This window comes from Cetorhinus maximus, chromosome 2 (genome assembly GCF_964194155.1).
Source record: "Cetorhinus maximus chromosome 2, sCetMax3.hap1.1, whole genome shotgun sequence".
NCBI lineage: Eukaryota > Metazoa > Chordata > Chondrichthyes > Lamniformes > Cetorhinidae > Cetorhinus > Cetorhinus maximus.
Window position 1 is genome coordinate 93,603,941 of NC_135880.1, and position 25,713 is coordinate 93,629,653.

The 25,713-nt window shown below is 44.1% G+C and overlaps 1 protein-coding gene across 1 annotated transcript in view; it reads right to left on the reverse strand.

Moving 5' to 3' along the window:
• Nucleotides 1-725: 725 nt before the first annotated feature.
• kifl (kinesin family-like) overlaps nt 726-25,713 on the reverse strand; it is a 90,533-nt gene continuing 65,545 nt past the window's right edge. The window contains exons 8-13 of the mRNA XM_078559312.1: nt 23,266-23,446; nt 20,138-20,348; nt 18,230-18,390; nt 15,450-15,652; nt 5,580-5,658; nt 726-994 (exon numbers count right to left, since the gene is read on the reverse strand). Of these exons, the coding sequence (XP_078415438.1) occupies nt 947-994; nt 5,580-5,658; nt 15,450-15,652; nt 18,230-18,390; nt 20,138-20,348; nt 23,266-23,446 (883 nt within the window). The 3' untranslated portion in view covers nt 726-946. The remainder of the gene's footprint in view (nt 995-5,579; nt 5,659-15,449; nt 15,653-18,229; nt 18,391-20,137; nt 20,349-23,265; nt 23,447-25,713) is intronic.

Sequence of the window (25,713 nt, forward strand, 5' to 3'; positions counted from 1 at the left end):
CCACACCATAGGATGTCCCAGACTCAGATACAAATACATCCTTAAAGCCAATCTCAGAGTCTGCACTTTGGACCCTGCTACATGGCAAAAAAGAAAATAGCCTTGGCCAGATCCAAATAGAGAAATTTCTGTCATCAAGCAATCTCAATGTTTGAGGAGAACAGAGTCAGGTCCTCAGAGGACAAATGAGCCAATGCCTTCACCCACTCCTCTCACAGTGACTTCTTATGTAATATTTGCAATCCAATCTGCAAATCAAGATTTGACTTAACATCACATATGAAACGACACCAGCCTAGATGGTAAACAATTGGTCTCCTTGCTGAACTCTCATCCATTGGATCAATGGGAGAATCATTTAGTGCCATACAACACAATGGAGATGTGAAGACAGGACTTAGTCTCCACAAGGACTCTCCTACCAATACTGTCATGGACAGTTGCATCTGCATCAGGTAGATTGGTGAGGGTGAGGTCAAGTAGGCTTTTTCCTTTTGTGGTTCTCTCACCACCTGCCAGAAGCCAAGCCTAATGTGTCCTCCAGGACTCATCCAGCTCCATCAGCAGTGAGACTACTTAGCCACTATTGGTAATGGACATTGAATTCCCCCACTCAGAATACATTCTGTGCCCTTGCCACTCTCAAGGGCTCTGTTTTGCAGAGCTGGAGTAGAAAATATTGACATTTATATCAGTGAAGTGACTTGATACCTGCTTTATTAGAATTAAAAACTCATGCTTGTTATGATTTACCACATTGCATTCCCTAAAATTGCTCATTGCCAGGGCATAAAGGATGTAGCAGAAAGTGCATTTCATCTGATTTTTAATAGGATGAAAATCTAGCCCCATTATGTTCATCAAGATAATCAAAACTGGTTTCTTGTCCTTTCAATAGGTTTGCTTCGATTCATCGGCTTGTTTCATGTCAAAACTGGAGCACCATTCAGTATGCTTCTTCTACAGCTTCCCCAGATTTCAATTTTGCAATAATCTAGAAAAGAAAGTGAGCAGTGTATTCATTTTTAAATAAGCAGCTTTAAAATGTACTGTGACTGTGGCAGATTGGGAAACAAATACCGAGTCTAACTAATTAAACTAATTCTAACTCTCATCTGAAAAATCTGCTAAACAATTTCAACACTTTCTATTTTGGTGAATGTTGCAGAAGGGTTGCATTGTTACTGCACATTGATTCTTTGCTTGTCATTTAAATGACTAACACCCCTTCCCCGCATCCATTTTTTTACTGTGGGGGTGGGATCCATGTGATGGGGTCCATGGGTTGGGGTAGGATAAACATTAAACTGGAACATGAGAGCAAATAGATTACGGGGCACTCATATTCAAGAAGCTTCTGTGTTTACTTATTCTAGCTTATAACATGTTACATGTATAAGAAATTTACATTTTGTACATTTATATTTCAATTGGGTGAATGACATTTCTACAAACTCTTGTACCATCCAGACTCTGTGATTAATGCAACTGAAACAACCTTCTCTCCTCATCTTGTTTTCTCTCAGATTTGAAACCCATTTAGTAGTCTGAATGAGCATTGATATTCCCCATCATACTGCAGGATATGGACTACATTTGCCTTTTCCTGTTCCTACTGGCTAGTAGTAAGATTTCATTTTTTTACACAGCTCCCCTATCTCCTTCCCACTATTTGGTGGTCTATTCTACACATCTGGCAGTGTAATAGTTCCTCTATTGTTCCTTAATTCTAACTAGATATACTAATATACTTTGCCCTTGGCTCCGCAACTGCACCTTTGCTCTCCAGTGCTTTATATAATTTCTTTAATTAATACTGCCACTACATTTTTTGTCCGATTTTCATGAATACCTTGTAGATGGAAACAATAAATTCCCAATCCTCTCCTTCTTTGAACTAAGTTTCTGTTACTCCTGCTATATCATAGTCCCATGTGTGACTTGCACCTCTAGCTCACCAATCTCATTTAGTACTCTAAACACATTGATATACATGCACTTCAAACCCATCTTAGATTGCTTCACATTTGCCCCATCTCTGACCCCTCCTATTTCTCAACTGTTCTTTAGTGATACTTGCTTTCCCCAGTCATCAATGCACCGTGTTTCTCCTCCCTAATATTACATCCTGGTGCTTATTCACCCTGTAAAATCAATTTAAATTCTCCCCCACGATACTAATTAACATTCCTGGTAGGATATTGGTCATAGCTTGGTTGAGGTGCAACCCACCCACCTTGAACACATTATTCCTTCCACAAAACTGATCCCAATACATCAAAAATCTGAAGCTGTCTTTCCTGTATTACTTCTTTGGCCACACTTTAACCTGTTTTTCCTACTAGTCCTATACTCACTAGCATGTGGTACTGGGAATAATCCAAATTGCTAACTTTGAGGGCCTGAGGCTGAATTTTATCTGAATGATATTGTGAACTTTACAGCCCTTCTGAAAGCAGGTTTGGAGGTGGGAGGAATGGCCATAAAATTTGGCACTATGTTATCAACACCATTCCCAGCACCTACCCAATAACCCTCACCGCTGTTGCAATTTTACCAGCGGCAGGGGAGGCATTAGGAGGTCTTCCACCCATCCCTGAGTCAGCTGAGGCCCTTAAATGCCCAATTAATGACCACTTAAGGGCCTCCTCCCACCGCCACTGCGATTTAACCCACAGCAGGGGAAGCCGGAGCCAAGTCCATCACCTTCTGGGTCTACTGGTTGGATTGGTGGCCAGTCAGGGGGCATGGAGGGGAGATTGCCAACTTTACGGGCTCTCTGCACCCATTGGTGACTCCCACCCTGAGCTTGCCCATTCCCACTTGCCCTCGCCAGGGCATGCCAGCCTGACTCCGGTGAAACCTCCGACTTACCTTAACATCTGGGTTCCATGGCTGAACGCCTTTCTTGGAATTGGCTGTATTCCCAGCAGAGGCCACCTGTAGCATGGCTAGGACTAGAGATTGACAGCTATTTGATTGGCCAGCAGCTCTTGGAGGTGGGACTTCCTCCCTTAATGGGGTTGAAGGCCTGCTTTAAGCCAATTAACGACTTGACAGCCCTTAAGTGGCTTCAGGGCAAATTGGCCAGGGGGCCGGGGTGGGGGGGTGGTGTGGGGTGTGGAGAGGAGGGCTCACTTCTGACTTTTACGTGCCCCATAAAATCCTGACCCCACTGCTGTAAAATTCAGCGCCTGCTTTTCAACTAGGCCATGACTTCAGGTTGTTCCCCTCCCGCCCCCTCACTCAAAATGTTCCACAGCCTCTTATTGATGTTGTTTACCCTGGCACCAAGCAGGGAACACACCAGTTGGGACTCATGCCAATAATTGCAAAAACGCCTAACTTTCGAATCACCTATGGCCACTGCATTTCTACACGTTGTTGTGGCCTCCTGTGCAGTTATTTGATCTACAGCATTGCGGATGTGCTCTAGATTGTACTTCCCCAAGGTGACATCAGCCTCACTGGTACACAGTGCTGAAAACTGCTTGGTGAGTGTGACACCCCTGGAGGATTCCTGCACTACCTGACTCTTTCTACCTCGCTGGATGGCCACCCATTAAGTACTCTCCTGAACTCTCTGTAGCGGTGGGGTGACCACTTCCTGGAACATGCGTTCCTGGAAATTCTCAGCGTCCTGTATACCCTGCAATATCTCCAGCTGCTCCTCAAGCTGAGAGATTCAAGCAACTGGTAGCACATCCTGCACATATGGTTATCCAGGTCACATGCAGTATCTTTGAGTTTCCAATTGGGAATCTCAGGCAAGAGGTCTCAGTTGATCCATAGTTTGGCTGAATAAAATCCCATTAGATCCAATTAATTATTCTTAATATTGTATATATTTACTGTTATCTCTTGGTTAAAATTAATTAGCACCTCCTTTCCCTCTGCACTGAATTTCCACTCTCATCACATTCCAAATACTCTATTTAGTAAATTCCCCTAGCTCCGTGAATCCAGTGTACAGGTCATGGTCATTATCTATTCATAATGGGTCCTCAACATTACAGAGGGACCGCTGCTGCAGCACCTGACTAGGCAACTGGGCATTTAAAAAGGAAGAAGAGCTTTTAAGAAGCAGCTAACTCAAGTTTCTTGGACTTCAATTGAGACAGAGGCCTACAAATGTAGGTATTCAGGGCCAAATTGGAGAGAGCGGAGACCACTATTAGACCCTCTCCCCCACTTTTTGCATTTCAGGACCTTCCAGGTCCTAGCTCAGGGAGGGCCACCAAGCTTCACCTGTCTGTCCTGGAATCAGCGTTAAGAGAAGTAGACAGGGAATGTGACAAGATCCCAGGCCACATTTTCCTGCCAGCATTTTCATGCAGTGGGCAGGAAAGATGTATTAGTCACAAAGGGAGAGGAAAAGCAGGGTCGTGGCAGGGAAGCAACAGTTAACTTCAGCACCCAATTTCTCTCGTAGGTTTTGTTTAATTTGGGAGGTAAAAAAAATCAGCGTCTACAAATTCCAAAGCACCGTACAAACACGAAATGAGTACCTTTAACACTATATGGACACATTTTCAACTCTCCCGAAATGGTTGTCCAGATATTTAATAGGTTAAGATTTCCAAGTTGGGATAGATCCAGCCTAGAAGTCCAGGCTTCCCAGGATGCTGAGGAGTTTTAACTCCATGCCATGGCATGCATTTAAAAAAAAATGCATTCCCCATCTTGAAGCCAGCCTGATTGACAGGCTTGGTTCTCTATTGGGCAGAGAACACTTCAGAAGAGGTCAGAGCCCAGGAACAAGTAAGTGTCCTGTTACTTGTGTTAGAAATTGTGAGGTGGGGTGGGGGGAGGAATTGAGTGCAGTGGTTTGGATGGTTGAGGTACAATCATGGGGGTTTGGGGAGAAATCAGAGGGAGAGATCATAGTTTAGGGAGTGATCAGGTGAGATGGGATTTTATGGAGAGACCAGAGGGGTGCCAGGGAGAGATTAGAGAGAGAAATGGGGGCTTGGGGAGAGGTCAAAGGGATATCAGAGAGAGATTGGAGTGACAAGTGGTACTTCGGGAAAGAGTCAGTGATTGTGGGGATGGCCAGTGGGGGAGCGGTGATTTTAGAGAAGGGTTGGTTTAATACATGGGGTTGTGGATTGTGTCAGTGGGTCAGTTAAGGAGGTGTCAGTGATTGCAGGTTAGGGAGTGGCATTGATTTCTGGAGAAGTTAAGGTTTGCTTGAGCGTTCTGGGTTAGGGGAAGCTCTCTTGCTCCTCCTGGCTGACAAGCAGTGTTGAAGAAGCACTTACACTTTCCATGTGGTATGCTGCCAAGTTTCCTAAGGCTCGAGAAACCTAGACAGGCAGCATTAAGCCAGAAACACAGATAAAGTCTTAGGTATGCAGGCTCATTAAAATGCTTAAGTGAGTGACCTGTCTCTTGGAAATGAGTTGGCCACCCACTCCCAGTCCCACCTCCATTAAAAAAGAAGTGGGTGGGTTTGAGGCTGATTGGGTTCAGGTCTGAGATTTTTTACATTTTAACTTTCTACCTGACCCAACTCCCTCTGTTTCGGGGGGTTTAAAATTACTGACTGTCTTCTCAATGTTTATAAAAAGCCGAATTACCTGTTTCAGTCGAGCTATCTCTTTGGTCTCCGAGTTCTTCTGTGCATTATTTGTTATCAACTTAACACGAGATGCATAACTGTTTTGTTAAAATAAAGATATTGTTTAAACTTGAGCATCTTTTTATCCTACATTTTCAAACATAGAACAGTTAAAACATAGAATTGTAAGCAACAATTTCCTCCCAGGAGATGATGGTTGGGGAGGCGATGGCGTAGTGGTATTGTTGCTGGTCTAGTAATCCAGAGATCCAGGGTAATGCTCTGAGGACCTGGGTTTGAATCCCACCATGGCACTGGTGGAATTTGAATTCAATAAAAAACCTGGAATTAAAAGTCTAATGGCGATCATGAAACCATTGTCAATTGTTGCAAAAACTCATCTGGTTCACTAATGCCCTTTAGGGAAGGAAATCTGTTGTCCTGACCTGGCCTACATTTGATTGCAGACCCTTAAATGCCCTCTGAAATGGCCTAGAAAGCCACTCAGATGTAACAAACTGCTACAAAGACACAAAAAAGGAATGAAACCGGACGGACCACCCAGCATCGATCTAGGCACCGGAAACGACAACGGCAATTGCAGCCCTGTTGACCCTGCAAAGTCCTCTTTACTAACATCTGGGGGCTAGTGCTGAAATTGGGAGAGCTGTCTCACAGACTAGTCATACAACAGCCTGACATAGTCATTCTCATGATACCTTACAGATAATGTCCCAGACACCACCATCACCATCCCTGGGTATGTCCTGTCCCACCGGCAGGACAGACCCAGCAGAGTGGTATACAGTTGGGAGGGAGTTGCCCTGGGAGTCCTTAACATTGACTCGGGACCCCATGAAGTCCCATGGCATCAGGTCAAACATGGGCAAGGAAACCTCCTGCTGATTACCACATACCACCCTCCCTCAGCTGATGAATCAGTGCTACTCCATGTGGCAAGGGCACAGAATGTACTCTGGGTGGGGGACTTCAATGTCCATCACCGAGAGTGGCTCGGTAGTACCACTACTGACCGAGCTGGCCGAGTCTGAAAGGACACAGCTGCTAAACTGGGTCTGCAGTAGGTGGTGAGGGAAAAACCTACTTGACCTCATCCTCACCAACCTGCCTGCTGCAGATGCACCTGTCCATGACAGTATTGGTAGGAGTGACCACCACACAGTCATTGCGGAGACAAAGTCCCGCCTTCACACTGAGGATACCTTTCATTGTGTTGTGTGGCACTACCACCGTGCTAAATGGGATAGATTTCGAACAGATCTAGCAACTCAAGCCGGGATATCCATGAGGCGCTATGGGCAGCAGCAGAATTGTACTCAAACACAATCTGTAACCTCATGCCCCAGCATATCCTCCACTCTACCATTACCATCAAGCCAGGGGATCAACCCTGGTTCAATGAAGAGTGCAGGAGTGCCGCATGAGCGGCACCAGGCATACGTAAAAATGAGGTGTCAACCTGGTGAAGCTAAAAACAGGACTACTTGCGTGCCAAACAGCATAAGCAGCGAGTAATAGACAGAGCTAAGCGATCCCACAACCAACAGATCAGATCTAAGCTCTGCAGTCCTGCCACATCCATGAATGGTGGTGGACAATTAAACAACTCACTGGAGGAGGAGGCTCCAAAAATATCCCCATCCTTAATGATGGAGGAGCCCAGAACAGCAGTGCAAAAAATAAGGCTGAAGCATTCACAACAATCTTCAGCCAGAAGTGCCGAGTGGATGATCCATCTTAGCCTCCTCCGGAGGTCACCAGCATCACAGATGCCAGTTTTCAGCCAATTCGATTCACTCATAGGATATCAAGAAACGGCTGAAGGCTCTGGATACCAGCAAAGGCTATGGGCCCTAACAATATTCCGGCAATAGTACTGAAGACTTGTGCTCCAGAACTCGCTGCGTCCCTAGCCAAGCTGTTCCAGTACAGCTACAAAACTGGCATCTACCCGGCTATGTGGAAAATTGCCCAGGTATGTCCTCTACACAAAAAAAAAAGCAGGACAAATCCAACCCGGCCAATTACTGCCCCATCAGCCTACTCTCCATCATCAGTAAAGTAATGGAAGGGATCACCAACAGTGCTCTCAAGCGGCACTTGCTTAGCAATAACCTGCTCACTGATGCCCAGCTTGGTTCCTGCCAGGGCCACACAGCTCCTGATCTCATTACAGCCTTGGTTCAAACATGGGCAAAAGAGCTGAACTCCAGAGGTGAGGGGAGAGTGACTACCCTTGACATCAAGGCAGCATTTGACCGGGTGTGGCATCAATGAGCCCTAGCAAAACTCCAGTCAAAGGGAATCAAGGGGAAAACTCTCCATTGGCTGGAGTCATACCTATCACAAAGGAAGATAGTTGAGGTTGTTGGAGGTCAGTCATGTCAGCTCCAGGACATCACTGCAGGAGTTCCTCAGGGTAGTGTCCTCAGCCCAACCATCTTCAGCTGCTTCATCAATGACCTTCCTTCCATCATAAGGTCAGAAGTGGGGATGTTCTCTGATGATTGCATAATGTTTAGCACCATTAGAGACTCCTCAGATACTGAAGCAGTCCATATCCAAATGCACCAAGACCTGGACAATATTCAGTCTTGGGCTGACAAGTGGCAAGTAACATTTGCACCACACAAGTGTCAGGCAATGACCATCTCCAACAAGAGAGAATCTAACTATCACCCCTTGATGTTCAATGGCAGTACCATCAACATCCTGGGGGTTACCATTGACCAGAAACTGAACTGGGCTAGCCATATAAATACTGTGGCTACAAGAGCAGGTCAGAGGCTAGGAATCGTGCGACGAGTAACTCACCTCCTGACTCCCCAAAGCCTGTCCACCATCTACAAGGCACAAGTCAGGAATGTTCATGGAATACTCCCCACTTGCCTGGATGAGTGCAGCTCCTACAACATTGAAGAAGCTGGACACCATCCAGGACAAAGCAGTCCGCTTGATTGGCACCACATCCACGAACATTCACTCCCTCCACCACCGACGCACAGTAGCATCAGTGTGTACCATCTACAAGATGCACTGCAGCAATTCACCAAGGCTCCTTAGACAGCCCCTTCCAAACCCACGACCACTACCACCTCGGTGGACAAGGGCAGCAGATAAATAGGAACACCACCGCCTGGAAGTTCCCCTCCAAGTCACTCACCATCCTGACTTGGAAATATATCGTCGTTCCTTCACTGTCGCTGGATCAAAATCCTGGAACTCCCTTCCTAATAGCACTGTGGGTGTACCTGCACCACATGGACTGCAGCGGTTTAAGAAGGCAGCTTATCACCGTCTTCTCAAGGGCAACTAGGGATGGGCAATAAATGCTGGCCCAGCCAGCGAAGCCCACATCTCATGAATGAAAAAAAATGTTGAAATAACCCAGCAAGCCATTCAGTTGCTTCAAGTGGTTCAAGAAGGCAGCTCACCACCATCTTCTCATAGACAATTAGAGATGTGTAAAAAAATTGCTGGCCTTGCCATCAACACCCACATGCTGAAAATGATTAAATTAAATGCACCTTCTAGTAATCAGATACAGAAGATCATTGGTATAAGCAGGGAAGCAGTTTGCCTGTCAGGAATGATAGCTGGCATGGGAAATTAAACATGAGAGAAGTTAAAAAGTAAGTACTTTAAAAAAAAACAAGGAAAAGGTCAATTCTCTTGTTTAAAAACAAACCATGATAATAATTGCTTGTAGTGATCGACTGCACCTCATACGTAGAATAAAATTTAATGATAAAATCAATCTTCTAATACTAGCAAAAGATGTTACTGGTTATATCCTGCTCCTCTACAGGATATTTAAATGTGGGTTCTTCCTCTAAACACTTCTGAATAATAAAAAATGGTGGCTGCAAGGACATAATCAATCAGCGTGCCCTGCTGTTCTGATGAATGAGCAGACTTTAAATTAATTAGGAGTCTTATCCCCAGGTCTGAGAAACAATTAAAGTTAGTGCCATCTGTTTACTATAACACAAAAACAGGTACATAGGGAATACATAAATTAGGTTTCTACCTCTCTCGCCATCCTGTGGTGGGAGAGAGGCCAGCATGTTAACTGTGGTTGCATTGTAGAGGTTCCCTGAGTTCATCTCACTGAAAATGACAACTACAATTTGTACTTAAAAAGCATCTTTCAGACGTAGAAAGACATCTGACAGGAGATTACAAAGAAGAAGCAAAAGGATCCAGTGCACAATGGAGAATGGAAAAATGAAGAAGGCTGGAGAAGTCAGGATGGGGAACTGACAACATCGTAGAAAAGGAGAGTTTTGAATGCAGGAAAAGAGACAGCAAAGCAGAAGGAAGTGGCTACAGAATTTAAGCGGGCTGATCAAGTAAATTGGCTGGAAGTGTGGCTATCGATGGAAGAGTTGATGACAGAACTGAGGAATGAGGAGAAGTCTAGTTTTAGATGAGCAGAGGGTGTGTGCAGAAACATTAAGGTAGATGAAGACGAGTAAGGTAAGGTAGGGTGGGCATGGTCATACAGCTCGGTGAGGACAGGATGATGTTCGCTTCAACTTCGTCTTCAAGTTTACTCTCAAATCAGTAACTAGTGGGCAGTCCTTTTCTGTAAGGGGCTGTGTTAACCTTGCTACTTTGTTAGCTTTTGAGAGAGGCTGAGCCCTTCAATTAAAAGCTTTAATTAAGGGATTGAAACATATAAAATGACATTCAGTAGCTAAAGATAATCATGTTACTGAGAAACAGAAGTTTTTGAATTTTTCTTTTTTTGTTTAAAGCATTATTATGGACATAGAAATCTCAGTTTCTGGGGACAAATGGTGTTTGGATCAAATAAAAATATCAAAAAGCACTTTTGAGTGTCCTGTGGTAAATTGGTGACTAGATTTCTCAATCACAGAGTGATTTATCTTCACTATCAAACGGCAGTTTTTTGTGTATCATATGGGGTGACAGTGGCATAGAGGTAATATTGCTGGACTAGTAATCCAGAAGTCCAGGCTAATACACTGGATACATGGGCTCAAATCCATCCACGGCAGCTGATGAAATTTGAATACAATTAATAAAATATGGACTATAAAACTAGTCTCAGTAATGGTGACCATGAAGCTATCACCAATTATTGTTAAAAACCCATCTGGTTTAATGCCCTTTAGGGGAAAGAAATCTGCCATCCTTACCTACGTGTGATTCCAGGCCCACAGCAATTTGGTCGACTCTGAAATGCCTAGTAAGTTATTTAGTTCAAGGGCAAATAGGGATGGGCAACAAATGTTGGCCTTGCCAGCAATGCCCATATCCCATGAAAGAATAAAGAAAAAAAAGTTACAACTTTAGCATGAAAAATATCTTGCACTATTCCACCTACAGTAGTAAAATGAGTTTTTAATGAAAGGTGCATCCCATATACTCAACCTAATAAAAAAAAAAGATAGACCTAGAAATTTGGATGTGCTTACATGAGTGTAGGGACAATGTGAAATTTGTTCAGGCAGCTAAATATAATAGCCAGAATTTTTAGCTCGGCATGCGGGCACACGCCCAATACGCCCGAGCGTGAAATAAAGCGCATTGACATCAGCCGAGCGTACCAACGTCAATGCGCACTCTCGCGATATTTCGGTCAGTGGGTGCGCGATGAAGATGGAGGCATGCCCGCCATTAATTAAGTGGCCAGTTAAGGTTTTTGAGACACCAATTGTCTTGGACTTTACGTAGCCCGTGTGATTTTCAGGCTATTGCACAGGCTAAACGGGCAGGTGGGCAGGCCACAATTTCAAAAACCTCATCCATGGGCGGGATAAGAGGAGTCAGTGGGCTTGTAAATGCAAGTAGTTTGTAGTTTAGGATATAACTTGCTGCTGGTTGCTTGAGAGGCTTCAGTTCAGGACTCAGTATTGTTTTCCAGGCCCCTGGAGCATTCATACCACTTGGGGCCTTCCAGGTATCAGGCAGCCTTCCCTTACCCTGGTAATGGGGAATGTGGTCTCCGCTGGAGGCACTTCCTCTGAGGAGGAAGAGAGGGCCAGAAAGGGGAGGAGGCCAGGTGTCCCTATGTAGCCTCCAGGGGAACGACATGTGGGAGGAGAGGCGCAGGCACAATTGGCTCAGGGCCAACAGGAAGCCCAAGGTGGAAGGGGCCGCAAAAGACGTCACAATCCTGCCGCCAGGGTTTACAGGCAACGATACAGGTACCTCAATATGCCCGAGGTGCAATGCAGAAAGAGGATCCACCTTTCAAGGGAGACCGTGACCTTCATTTGTCAGAGGATCGGCCCTGAGATCAGCTCCGACTGTGCGGGTGGACACCCTATGCCAGTGGCGCTGAAGGTCACGGTGGCCCTCAACTTCTATGCTTCTGATTCCTTCAACGGCTCAATGGGGGATCTGTGTGGAGTTTCCCAATCAGCTGTCCACAGTTGCATCAAGCTGGTGACAGACGCTCTGTTCAGGCGTGCATTGACTTTCATTGATTACCGTATGGATGAGGCCAGCCAGGCAGAGTGAGCCAGAGGACTTGCAGCGATTGCTGGGTTCACCAACATCCAGGGTGCAATAGACTGCACACACGTGGCCATCAAGGCTGTTGGGTGACAAGGGCTATCCCCTCAAAAGGTGACCTATGACGCCTCTCCGCCACCCAAGAACAGAGGCTGAGCAGTACTACAATAGGAGCCATGCCTCCACAAGGGCGGTGGTAGAGAGAAACATAGGTCTTCTCAAGGTGTGCTTCCGAAGCCTGGATCTTTCAGGGAGCGCACTCCAATACCCCCCAGATCATGTGTCACTGATAGTGGTTGCATGCTGTGCTCTCCACAATCTGGCACTGGAAAGGGGCGATGCAGTGGAGGAAGAAGATCACGACACAGCTGCACAGGCAACAGACGATGAGTCCATAGTGAGTCCAAGGGCGAGCACGGTCAGGAGAAAGCTGAGGGGATAGACGCTAACCTGGGCAACCTTCAGGGAGGCAGGGACACCTGGGACACTTTGATCCAATGCTCCTTCAGTTAGCCTACCAAATAAGAACTACCACCACATGCCAGGGCTGCAGGCTCCATAATCGATACCTGACAGGACCAGTTCCTTGGTCAACAATATACACTATGTGCCATTTCAATAAAGTTTAAGGAGAAACACGTCCATCATAACATCATGTCTTACCCTGCACCTACAGAACAAATGAAGCATCCAGAGGCCAGTTGCACAAAAACAACTTTAATTAACTGGTGCCTGGCAAACATTCTACCAATAAACATTGACAGGTGTTTTCCATCACACCAACGCTGAACGGAAAAATGGGGAAAACAAAGATCATCCGTGATCATGCCATGTCGTGATTAAATGCTTTAAGTTTTCACTTGCGAGGGCTACGATTAGGTGCTCCCACCTTGCTGGCACTGGCATTGGAGACAGCCTGCTCACCCTGCTGTCCTGTTGGCCTCAATGACGTTGGTAGGCATCCTCTGGCCCTTGGAGCCTGTGCTGGCCCCGCCTTGGAGGAAGCAGCCAGTGCCATGGCTCTGGCATCGCCCTAGTTGCCACAGCCTCATCAGATGCCATGGTCATTGGCAAAGGGGTGGAGGAGCTTCTGCCATCATCCAGAGCACCCTGAGAAGAGCCCACAGAGACGACAGGCAGCTCGTGCACCAACATGAGGTCGCTCTGGACCTCCCTGCTCACTATTGATGGACAGGCACCTAGCTGGGGTACTGGGTGCCCAATCCATCTCCCACACTGACATTGACCATCTGAGATCAATGCCACTGTGAGAGGTTGCAGGTCTGAGCGCATCCCGAGAACACCCTGATTGTTCTCCTGGAGATGCCTCTCCATGAGAGTCACCACTCTCTCCATGGAGGAGGCATTGTGCTTGGCTATGAGGGTCAACGCAGTGCTCATGCTCTGCAAGGACTCCTCCACAACAGAGACCATGGCACGCTTTCCCTTATGTATCTCTGCCAGCTCATTCCGCACACCCTGATGGACATACATCATCTGCTGCCTCAGGGACAACTCCAGAGGCACAACATCAGCCACCTGCTGACCATGTTCCTGGTACCCAGTCGTCCTCCAACTGCTGGCACCCTGGGCACTCTCTGCCTCCACCTGCGCATCGAGTGAGTGTGAAGTTTTCTCACCAATATTCACCGAGATAGTAGCTGGCCATCTAATGCTCACCGAGGTGCTGGCATCTGCGCTGGTGCCTGCTTAAGAGGGCAGGTATGACGCAGGTGCGTTCTGATCAGTGTGGTCAGGGGTGGACCTTCAGGCTCCTCATCCTGAAGGGCTGGTGGTGAGCCTAAAGGGAAGAACAAGGACATGTCATTAGTTGAAGTCGTCACTCTGTTACTGTGCATGCCTGGCAGCCTCATGAGACAGAGATATACATCAGGGTGCCCTCGTCTTTCCATTATCAATGAGGATTCCAGGTTTGAGACTCACATCAGTATAGAGACTATAGTGGAATGGTTGCAATGACAGACATTCTGACCTCAGTGCACTGCACTCTTACCTCCCTGTGGCACCCGAACCTCACCACAGCCGGATGACCGAGGCGCATGGTGCCTCTCCAGCTCCAGGGCCTCCTGCTCGTATCAACTGAGGATTAGGAGGGGTGGGGGTCCCCCGCCAGTCCGCTACCTCTCTGCATTGTTATGGGATATTTTCTCCTGAAAGGATAGAGGAGCATTGATTAGTCCACTCTGTACCTGCATTGCCATTGCAGCCTGGCCAAACCCACCTGAGGAATACCTCGCAGGGCTCAGCCGATTTGTGACCCTGAAGCCACAAGGCACTCAGTCCAAGCAGCCAGGTCTCACCCCCTTGCCCAGATGCTGCCTCATTGACATTTGCCACTCACGCTCTAAGACCTCTAAGGTTCACGGGGGGGATGGGCAGCTCTTAACTGCTCTGCATTGTGACCCATGCTAACATGGTACTCACCTTTCCCGATCGCAGGAACTCATTGAAGTGCTTCCGGCACTGCACCCATGTGCGCATCACCACATCATGGTTGCTGACCCTGGATGTTACCTCTTTCCAGGCCTTTTGGGGGATGTGGGAGGGCCTCCTCCTCTCGTCTCTGGGGTCAAGGGTTTCTCTACGCTCTGTAACCTCCTCCAGGAGGGCAGCGAGGCACTCATCGGAGAAACGTGGGGCCAACTGCCCTGTCGACCTGCCCTCCCGCCTGCCGTGTCCACCCGCAACGCTGTCTGTCACGACTTTTGAGTCCTTTGGTGGCAGCCTTCCAAGGGCTGCCGAAGCCGCATTTGAATTGGCCGCCGGGTCGCCATTGGACCCGGCGGACAGTGAGCTCCCACCCCCACACACCCCTTCGCGCTCATTCCGCAGCCGCATCTTATGCTGGCCTTATTTGGCCTGCCCGTGTAAAATCGTGGTGTGCTGCCAATCTTGGGTGGTGGCTGGCTTCCCAATCACCCCCGCCCGCTGATCCTGCACGCCAAGGGCAAAATTCTGCCCAATGAGTCAACCATGGAACCACCACTATCCGCTCTGCTTATTGACACACGCCTGTTTGGAGGCAGGAGAAATCAGGCTTCATTGGAACTGCTTAGAAGAGTTCTGCATAAATCTGATTGCCCCAATGTACATGTGACACTAATGGCCATGACAGGTCAGGCAGATATCCAACTAAACATTGAATATCACACACATCAGAATTTTGATCCTTGTTTGTGTAGACTTGGGCTAGAGTAGCATACCAGTCATGCTGAAGTGTTATTGCACATGGCATACGTCTTAGGCTGCCTGAGTACTATTATATCAGATTGAAATGGTAAATGGATTTTTATTTATCTGAGTCTTAAAGGGTAACAACACATTTTCTATACTTTATATTTTTTTGAAGTTGAATACTTACATCAAAGAGCTGATGCTTTCCTCAGCATTGCAGTCTGCTGGGGAAATGTTCACAAACATGAGTGTCTTTGAATTTCCACCCAATGAGTCCTGCATCAGCAACGTTAGTTTATTGTTACGGTATGGGATGAAAGATTGTTCTGCTGAGAGGGCTGAGATAACATCACCCAATGAACTCAGAGACTTGTTGATGGAATTGGCTTCCTGTGATCCCCAAAAGATAAAAGTACACAGGTAAACATTCAATTTAAACTTTCTGCATGATATTGCAAAAAGAGAAACAATTACATAATTTGATTTTAAGCAGTGATGTTTTAATTTTTTGATCTCATTGAAGTTCTTGGTCTGGAGTTTCTTCTACATTTCCACTCTGAGACATGTGATCTGGTCACAAATGAATCATGTGACTTAAAAAAAAATGTAGAATTTTGGGTGTATTTGAGTTACCTGTGTAAATACAATGTGTCCAAGTCCCCTTGATCTTTCACAATCATCCATCAAACCTTCCATTTGAATAAATCTCCACCCGCAAAAAGGAGCGAGGGGATCTCTCAACATTGCATCCAGATTTTCAGGTAGAATAGGAAACAAATCATCCTCTGGTCTTTTAATTGAATTTTCTGAGCAGTTTATATGAATTTATTCTCATTGAGACCTGTTCTGTGTCATTTGTTTCTTTTAGCGTTTTCATGGTAAAGTGTAAGTTACCTTAAAAATTGAAAACCTAACCTACAGTTTGCAGCTTCTTAAACATGCTGTGCATGGTTAAATGAGTTTCAATTTTAAGGCTCAGCGATGAAACCTATACAGTTGTAGGATCAGCATCCTTGGCTTCGACAAAACGGGTCTAAATTCAGCTGCATCTTTTGGGCTATGCCCATTTGGCAAACTCCAACCCTTGTTTATTATTAGCTCAGATTTTTGTCGTAATAATGATGGGGCAACTACTGTCAGCATTCATCACCATTATTCCATTGAAATTGACAGCAACTACTAGAGTCTACACAAGTGCAGAATGACATGGAAATCCAAACATTGCTATCTGTGATTTGATGCTTCTGCAGAGGGTGTACTGTTGAGAGACTTCCCTGGTCTGCAATCATCAATGGAATTGACAAGAACTTCCACTCTTACACTGTTAGCCTTGCTGTATAAACCCTTGAAAAAGTTACACTCTGTTGAATTAGGTGTAACTGGGTTTTTGATGCTATACTGACTTCTAAACATTCTGAGTGACCCTAAAAAGCTAACTTTATATTTGTGGAATATCAAATTTTTCATAATAATAAAACATTCCACATTTTAAAAAGTAAAAATATATACTTTTTAAAAGTTTGTTTATCTTTATTTTTGCTTCTATCTTAATCCAACTGAATCATTTATTTTGCTATCTGGCAAATTAAAAGTGCAGAAGTATAAGTGCTTTAAACTTCCTAATTGGCAGTATGAATACCTCAATCTGATTGGCTGCCTACCTGCTGGCTGCCAATATTGCATGCCAAGATATCCCTTTACATGGTGTCAGATTTAAACTGCTGTCAGGAAAAGGAAAATCTCTGTAACACAAATCACTACATCTTTGTCAGCAGTTTTCTTTGAGGCCAGTGGTGAGTTCCCTTGCTTCGCTGCTGACCGCAAAATCAGGGCCAACTTTTTTCCTTCTCATTAACTCTGCCACCTGAAAAAAATCTTCAACTGAGTCTCTAGAAGATTGTCCGTTGAAATTGCTTGTCTCTTTTTCCTTTTTGTAATTTTATTTTGTATTTACAATTTGTTAGTGATTAGTAGAGTACATTATTAGCAGCTTTCAACAAGAAATACCATCAATTAGGTTTCCCTTGAGCAACAGTGTACCAAGATGGACTTTAAAGAAAGATTTGCTAATATATAGTACCTTATTGCAGCTCTCAGTAATGTACCAAAATGCTTTGTTACTTCGTGATAAAATGATAACAGCCATATTGCGCACAGGAACACCCCAATAAACAGCAATGTGATACGTGACCAGTTAATGTGTTCCTAGTTATGGCTGAGGAAGGAAAATTCCCTGCTCTTTTTCAAATAGTATCATGAAATCTTTAACCTCTGGATAAAAGACAAACATGACTATAACTTCGTCCCTATGTAAAGAATGACACCTTCAATAATGCAGCACTCCTGCTCCACTAAAGAGTAGCTTTAGAATTTGCACAAAGGTTTTGGGGAGAATCTAATTCCATGACCCTCTGATTCAGAGGTGAGTGTGCTATGAACTCAGCCAAGTTGACATGACAGGAATATTGGATTGCAGTACCATATACTAACATGTTAAGCCTATCCTGTCCTGTTTGGAAGTATAGTACACATGTAAGTTGTACCTGTCTGACTGTGTTGATGGTAAGAGATTGGCACACTGAAAATTCAGGTGCATTCTAAGCAACATTTAAACTGATGATAAATTAGGCAAAGTACATTCTTCAATTTCCAGCATGCACTTTTGGTAGATGACACTTTTCATTACTAGCATAAAATTGGAAAATTAATCATAGAATTATAGAAATTCAGAGCACAGCAAGAGGCCATTCAATTCATCATGTCTGTGCTGGAACATCTGAATACTTCATGACTGCATGAATCCCATGATCATGTGTAATTGATCCATGGTAGATTAGGTCGTGAAACTGGGCAAGAAATTACATTTTCTATAGGCCACCAAGAATACGATTAATTTATTAAATACCAATATGTAAGAAATATCAATTTGAAAGAGAGCCAACTAATGAGTGTGTGGAGGAGAATGACCTTCAACTGTTCATCTTCTGCTCCAGTTTTTGATGCTCTCTCACTTCCTGCTAAATCGACCATACTGAGCTTTCCGTAAGTTACAGTTCCATTGGTGAGATTTGTGCTTTTTATAGTCACTCCAACAATCAGATGGGAACGTGAGCTTTCAGTATTCATTTCTGAAATAAAGATAGCGTCAAAGGAATGAACTGACATAAAATGTGTTGCATGTGACTTCAGAGTTCTCAATATGCAGTTTTTGGACTACTTGCTATGTCTAAGAGAGTTAGAGATGGAGAACTGGTGTAGTGAGAGGGGAGGAGCAGGAATTTGGGACAGAATCCAATTATGCCAGGTTTCTGCCCCTTTCTGGCTCTGAGACAAATACTGATGGGGGCACTGAAAGGGGTTGTTTCATCTGCTGGCACTTTCCCTTGTTGTGACATTATAACATTAGGAGACAGGACTGTCAGGATCATTCTTTCCCTGACAGGATGCCACTTTAAAATCTTACTGGCTCCATGAGCTGGTGCCTTAATAGCACTGGTGTTGGTATGAGTAGATGCCCAGTTATTTTGAATAGCCTTGTCTGTAGAATTTGGAACGGGGTCAAGGTGAGGGCTGATGGAAGGACATCCTCTTCTGCACTTCTGGCAGCATAGCGCCAAGACAGAAATTTCTAGGCTTTGTTATATTATATGTAGCTACTGATCAACTAATTTAGATTGGATTTCAGTAATCCAACAAGTACTTCTACAGTTGTATATTTTAAACTTTGTATCTCTGTTTTGACAATCAGTTCTTTTCAATAACATTCCAATTCCTGACCGCTCCCCTCATTCAGAACATGGAAATGAAAATCAGAGAGTCTGTGAAACAGGCTGCTGAAGCAGCATTTCCCAGGTCATCCAGGATGAATTTCACCCCTGTACACTTTCTAGTTTTGATGTTGCTTTTTAAAAATATTTTTGTGGCACTTCTGGCCCCTTTAAGATGTTTTCTCCCCTTTCTGATGTAACAAGGGGATTTCTGTCGAATTGAGTTGAACTTTGCAGCTTGGGAGCAGCTGACTCCTCTTTGGTGGCAGAAATATTAATGGGAGCTTGCCCTGCTGGATGAAACCCAAACCAGGAAAATGGACTAGGTGCTGAACCTTCAGAGCAAAATCAGCAAAAAAAGAATCTTGTTTATACATCTAACTGGAGTTTCTGAAAGCTACAGCAAATGATCGGAAGAATGCCAGAGGAAATTTTGGGTTATCGATGCAAATATGTAATGGCCTAAATATCACTACATGCAATTTATAAATCATTCTGGGGCATCTTCAGAGGTAATCGTCAAAAAATTCTTGTTCATATTAGTTGCTGGCACCTCATTTCCTGTAGTAAAGAATGAAATTAGTTTTCCTGGAATAAATTTAAAAAATCTTAAAAATATCAGGAGGTGAGAATAAGGGATTAGAATTCTGCACTTAGATTTGTATGTCTTTTTTGCATTAATGTGAAAAAAATCACAGTAAAAATGGGTTAATGACCAAAATATTGGGAAAAATGGGATTCAATAACAATACATTTTCTATGATAAATTTTATCCTCACAAATCTGCTATAGCACTTTGAACTATCTGAGATATTGCTACGCAGATTCCATTATGTGGTGGATTTAATGTAATGCATGTTTTATATTTATGATAGATTTATCATTAACATCATTATGGTGTAATTTTCTCTTTCCCCCCACCCATTTCTTCAATATAAAAGCAATATACAAGTCGCAAATATATGTCGACCCTAGATAATATAATGGGATAAACAAGGCACATTCAAACTGCTCTATTAAAATCATATAACACATTGTTGTAAGATAAGTAGATAAGTAAAATTTCGTCTCATTTGTTAAATAGGTGGTTTCATGCAGCATGTCTTACTTGTGGCTGCTGTGTGACGATTTTTGCAACCCTGCTCAAACAATGCACAGAGCATTTCAGCATTGGTGACCTCCTTTATTTCTGCTCCTTGGATGTATACAAATCCTTTTTTGTCCTTTCTTATTTCAAGCTTTGTTGTGGAACCTTCACAACGGTTGATAAAAAGGTCCAAAAGTTGATCATTATACAACTCCAGCATGTAGGCCAAGACCTGAATTAAGCAACAATACAAGAACCAGTCAAAAAATGCTAAAATAATGTACTGAGATGAATGTGACTCTATTTCAAAACAAGATACTCGACTGATAAAAGGTTGAAGACTCCAGGCTGCGTGGTAGGAAGTGCCACTTGTACCATAAGAGAAATAACTGATGCATATTTCTGCTTAGCTAATTTTTTGTTCACACAATCAACAATAGCTGTGCCATAAAAACCAGGCTCCGCACTAGACAGTACATTGGGAAAGCTCAAAAATGAATAATTCTACAATATTTTGATCACAAGTTCTGACTGAAGAGCCACACATTGGGGTTTACTAAAGAAGCAATCTCCACTGTTTGAAATGAAATCACATCAAATTATTTTGTGTGCTATTTTATGCAGTTGCTCACCAGCCTATTTTAACTAGTGCACAACTGTGGATATTAATTTCCAGGAGAGGAAAGCTGGGGGTAACCCTTATTTTAATGCACACCCGTTTCCTCCTAGTCAAGCAAAAAAGCAACAAAACTGCAGATACTGGAAACCTGAAATAAATAAAAAATGCTGGTGACACTCTGCAGGTCAATTAACACTTCACCAATTCTGCTAAGGAAGTCTATCATAAGTTTGGGTAAGGCTCCATGCACCTATGAAAACATTAGTGCGACGGCAGGTGAAATCTGCTTAATAAGAGTTCGTAAAGCTGATATGTTGTTTTATTTGTATTCAAATTTATTTTCTTACAGTTCCTGGCTTTTCATTCACTAACGTTCTACTAATTTTTGTACTTCTTTAACTGACCTCTCATACAATTTTCATTTTTGCTATACTGAATTTCAAGGTAAAGTGTAAAATACTCAAGATGCCACGATGGTCACAGCAAGCATGCGCCCTTCATTTTTACCATGTCACTGGTCTGTCAAAGTGCAGCATGTTATTAGCAGGACTCATCACATTTCCAGTGGAAAAGACTGCCCTAGTGTTTAGATAGTTGGTGGAACAAGATAATACATACCAATGACAAAGAGGCAAGGAAGAGCAACAGGTTTTAACAGATCATGGGCATAGCTGATGGCTCCACTTCTACATCTATCAGCCTCCCCCTACAAAATTGCTCAGCAACCGGAAGAAAGCAGGGCCAATCCCTCACAACTGACACAGTGCCTTCGTGTGACTCTAATCTGAAATTCCACCCTTGTTTGAGGAAGTAAAACGATCCAATGGGTGGCTCTGGGGCAACTTTAAAAGTAGATCATGGCCATGCCTAATGATGCCCCTACATTCCCATGAAGCAAAGAAATGGTGCTGATGCTTCCAAAGTTGTGGCAAAGGATAACACAATAGGCACACTAAAGCAGAAATTTCACTGCCTGTGTTGCTCAGTGCCGTCTACATCCTGGGGCAAAATTCTCCACCCCCTTGGGGGAGAAGATTAGGAGCGAGATCAGGCGCGAGCGGGCGGATTGGGGGCATGCCGCCATTTTACGTGGGCGGGCCAATTAAGGCCTGCCCAGCGTGATGTCCACCAGGAAGCGCTGTTTGCTCCCTGTGCGGGCTGGAAGGGGATTCCCTCAGCCAAGAGTGCGTTCTTTCGCGCATGGCAACGAAATAGCGCGCAGATCTCCCTAAGGCTAAGTGCTGCCTCAGGTAGTTCGGCTCAGATTTTCAACTTTTAATAAAGGAGTTCAAAAATTTTCCCTGCCATGTCCCCTCAAATGACACTGTCACTGCGCTTCCGGGTGCGCATCACACTGGGTGGGCCTTAATTGGCTCACCCACGTAAAATGGCGGTGCGGACCCGATCGGGGGTGCCGATCGGGTCTGTGCCTGCCTGCACATACTCCTGCACCACCTGCCCGACAGGCAGAAAATTCTGCTCCAACAGTATTTTGCCTTTACTTTCCCTTAAGGCTGAATCCTTGTTAACAGCCTCAGGTTCTGTGCTGAAATACAAACCTTCATCTGCACTAGGCAACCTCCTCATCGGACATACTCACCAAAGAGACAACCCAAATAAGAAGGGAAATATCTTCTGTTTTTCACAGTTCCAATCCTGTCATGGGGTCTGATGATCTCCATTACTGAAAGGAGACTGGCAAAGAGGCAAGGAGAAGCAACAGGTTTTAACAGACCATGGGCATTGGTGATGGCTCCATTTCTACACTATCAGTCTCCCCCTGCAGAATTGCTCAGCAGCCAAAAGAAAACAGGGCCAGGTTAGCAAATTTTATTCATTAATTCTCAGGGGCAGGATCTTCCGGTTGGCGAGCAGTGGCGGGGCTTGTCAATGGCCTATTAAGGCCATTAGAAAACCAATTCAGCTCATTAATGGACCTGCCCATCCAACCTTAAGGCGCAGCTGATTCGGGTGTGCGCCCGCCGAACTGAAAGTCGGAATGACATGCCGTGATGTCGGGACGCACGCCCGATGTCACCACGCATCATTTTACGCCTCAGTAAGCAAGCCCTGTCCCCGTTCGATGAGCCTAAGATTCAGCCCTTGATGTTGGAAATTAGAAATAAAAATAGAAAGTGCTGGAAATGCTCAGCAGGTCTGGCAGCTTCTGTGGAGAGAGAACAAAGTTAAGTGTCAGAGTTCTGAAGAAGAGTCATATTCAACTCAAAACATTAACTCTGTTTCTCTCTACACAGATGCTGCCAGACCTGCTAAGTATTTCCAGAACTTTCTGTTTTTATTTAAGCCCTGAAGGGCTGTGAATAAGTTGGCCCTGGAGTTGCCATTTGCTCCAAAGAGATCTCCATATTTTTAATACTGTGCATCAGTAGGATATTCAGGATTTGGACAACTCCACAGTTGTCATCATGTTGTATTTAAAATTTGAGACAAATAATAAAATATTCCAGCATTTTGAACAAGTTGAGCTAATATTTTTAAATTATAATTCTAGCTTGTTTTACCATCTCACCTTAAATGCAAATTTTGTTTGGTTTTCATCTATAACTTGAAATATTCTTTTGAATGTTTTGGGAATTATTCCTGGATTTGCTTGTTCCTTCTCTCCAATCATTGTGAACGTTTTTCCGGAGCCCGTCTGACCATATGCAAAGATGCACACATTGTAGCCATCTACAGCTGATTGAATTAGCCTGTTGGTATAGAATACATTATTTATTGATTCAATTGTTATAGATTGCTTGGAAACAGGATCAATAGTTTACTGAGAAAAATTACCTTTCAAATGGTCCTATTTTAATCCAGTACATAAGAAAGATGTTAGTTTGTGCCATCTGACTCTTCATGTGATAACTTTGTGTTATGTCCGAAAGGGAACATTAGAACATCATGCACATGTACTCAGCAAACCAGATCAGGGACAACATGGGACAGGGTCACCTATTCACTCTTATAAGTGGAATGGTGAAAGAAATATAAGGATCTTTAAAGAAGACGAGTAACACTTCCCTCTTAAAGGTGCTGAGACATAATAAAATACAATGACATGTGGCAAAGTTCTTGAACTTGGCAATAGCTTGGTTGCAAATAGTCTTTAGTGAATTTGATCTTTTCCTGAAACACTCAGGCCTGAACTTTCGTTCTCTCATCGGGTGCATAGAGTCGGGAGAATTCCCGGCTCCACGAACCTGGCGTCCATTACATTGGCCCTAAAGATCAGGTTTCCAATCCCGGGGGGAGAGTGGGTGCTGGGTTATAATTGGGGTTGGGGTGGGTGACCCCTGAAGAAGTGTGGGGTAGGAGGCGGGCCCGCTGTAGGTTGGGTGACTCAGATGGATATAAAAAGTGGGCCTTGGGAGGTAGGAAATCCATGATGAAGTTGCTGTGCTTTGGAGGAGATGTCACTAACTTGTCAGGTGAATGGGAACCCTATGAATGTTGTCTAACTGTTAGCTGACTATGGAATACATAGACGATCATGGGCTTTCCCTCAGAAAAAAATTGTCATAGTTGTTGCCTAAAGTGCACTGTGTGTGGGGGCAAGGGATCAAATTTGAGAAGATGTGGTAAGTTAAAGAGTAGAGTGGAACCAACCAGGGAGCAGGCTATTCTGGATTTGGTTTTGTGTAATGAGATGGGTTTAATTAATGATCTCATAGCAAAAGGATCCTCTAGGGAAGAGTGATCATAGCATGCTAGAATTTCAAGTTCAGTTTCAGAAGCAAGAAACTTGAGTCCCACACTAGTGTTCTGGAGTTAAACAAAGGTAACTACATAGGCATGAGGGCAGATTTGGCCCTAGTGGACTGAGCAGGAAGACTACAAGGTAGGACAGTTGATGAACAGTGGCAGGTATTTAAGGAGATATTCAATTCCTCCCAAGGAAAATATATTCCAAAGAGGAAGAAAGATGGTAAGAGGGGGAAAAAGCATCCATGGCTAAGCAAGGAAGTTAAAGATAACAAAGGCAAAAACTAAGGCATGCCACATTGCAAAGCTCAGTGGCAGGCTGGAAGATTGGGAAACGTTTAAAGATCCACAAAGAGTTACTAAAAAAATAATAAAAAGAGCAAAGGTAAATTATGAAAGAAAACTAGCGCAAAATGTAAAAACTGATAGCAAAAGCTTCTACGAGTATATAAAAGGAAAGAGAGTAGCTAAAGTGAATATTGGTCCCTTGGAGGATGAGACTGGGGAGTTAATAGTGGGGAACGCAGAAATGGCAGAGACGTTTAATCAATATTTTGCCTCAGTTTTCACGGTGGAGGACACTAGTACCACCCCAATAGTAACAGGTAGTGCAGAGGGTATAGAGAAGGGGGAACTTAGAACAATCACCATCCCTAGAGAAAAAGTATCGAGCAAACTATTGGGATTAAAGGGTGACAAGTCCCCAGGACCTGATGGCCTACATCCCAGGGTCTTAAAGGAAGTGACAGTGGAGATAGTGGATGCATTGGCTTTAATATTCCAAAATTCTCTGGATTCTGGAAAGGTTCCAATGGATTGGAAAAATGCTAATATAACACCCTTATTCAAAAAGGGGGGAGGCATAAAGTAGAAAACTATAGACCAGTTAGTTTAACATCTGTCATTGGGAAATTGTTGGAATCCATTATTAAGGAACTAGTAATGGGGCATTTGGAAAGTCTAAATGCAATCCATCAGAGTCAACATGGTTTTATGAAGAGTAAATCATGTTTGACTAATTTGCTAGAGTTCTTTGAAGATGTGACAAGCGAAGTGGATAATGGGGATCCTGTAGATGTAGTATATCTGGACTTCCAGAAGGCCTTTGATAAGGTGCCACACAAAAGATTAATACACAAGATAAGATCACATGGAGTTAGGGGTAATATATTAGCTTGGATAGAGGATTGGCTAACCAACAGAAAACAGAGAGTCGGGATAAATGGGTCTTTATCTGGATGGCAAGTTGTAACTAGTGGGGTATCACAGG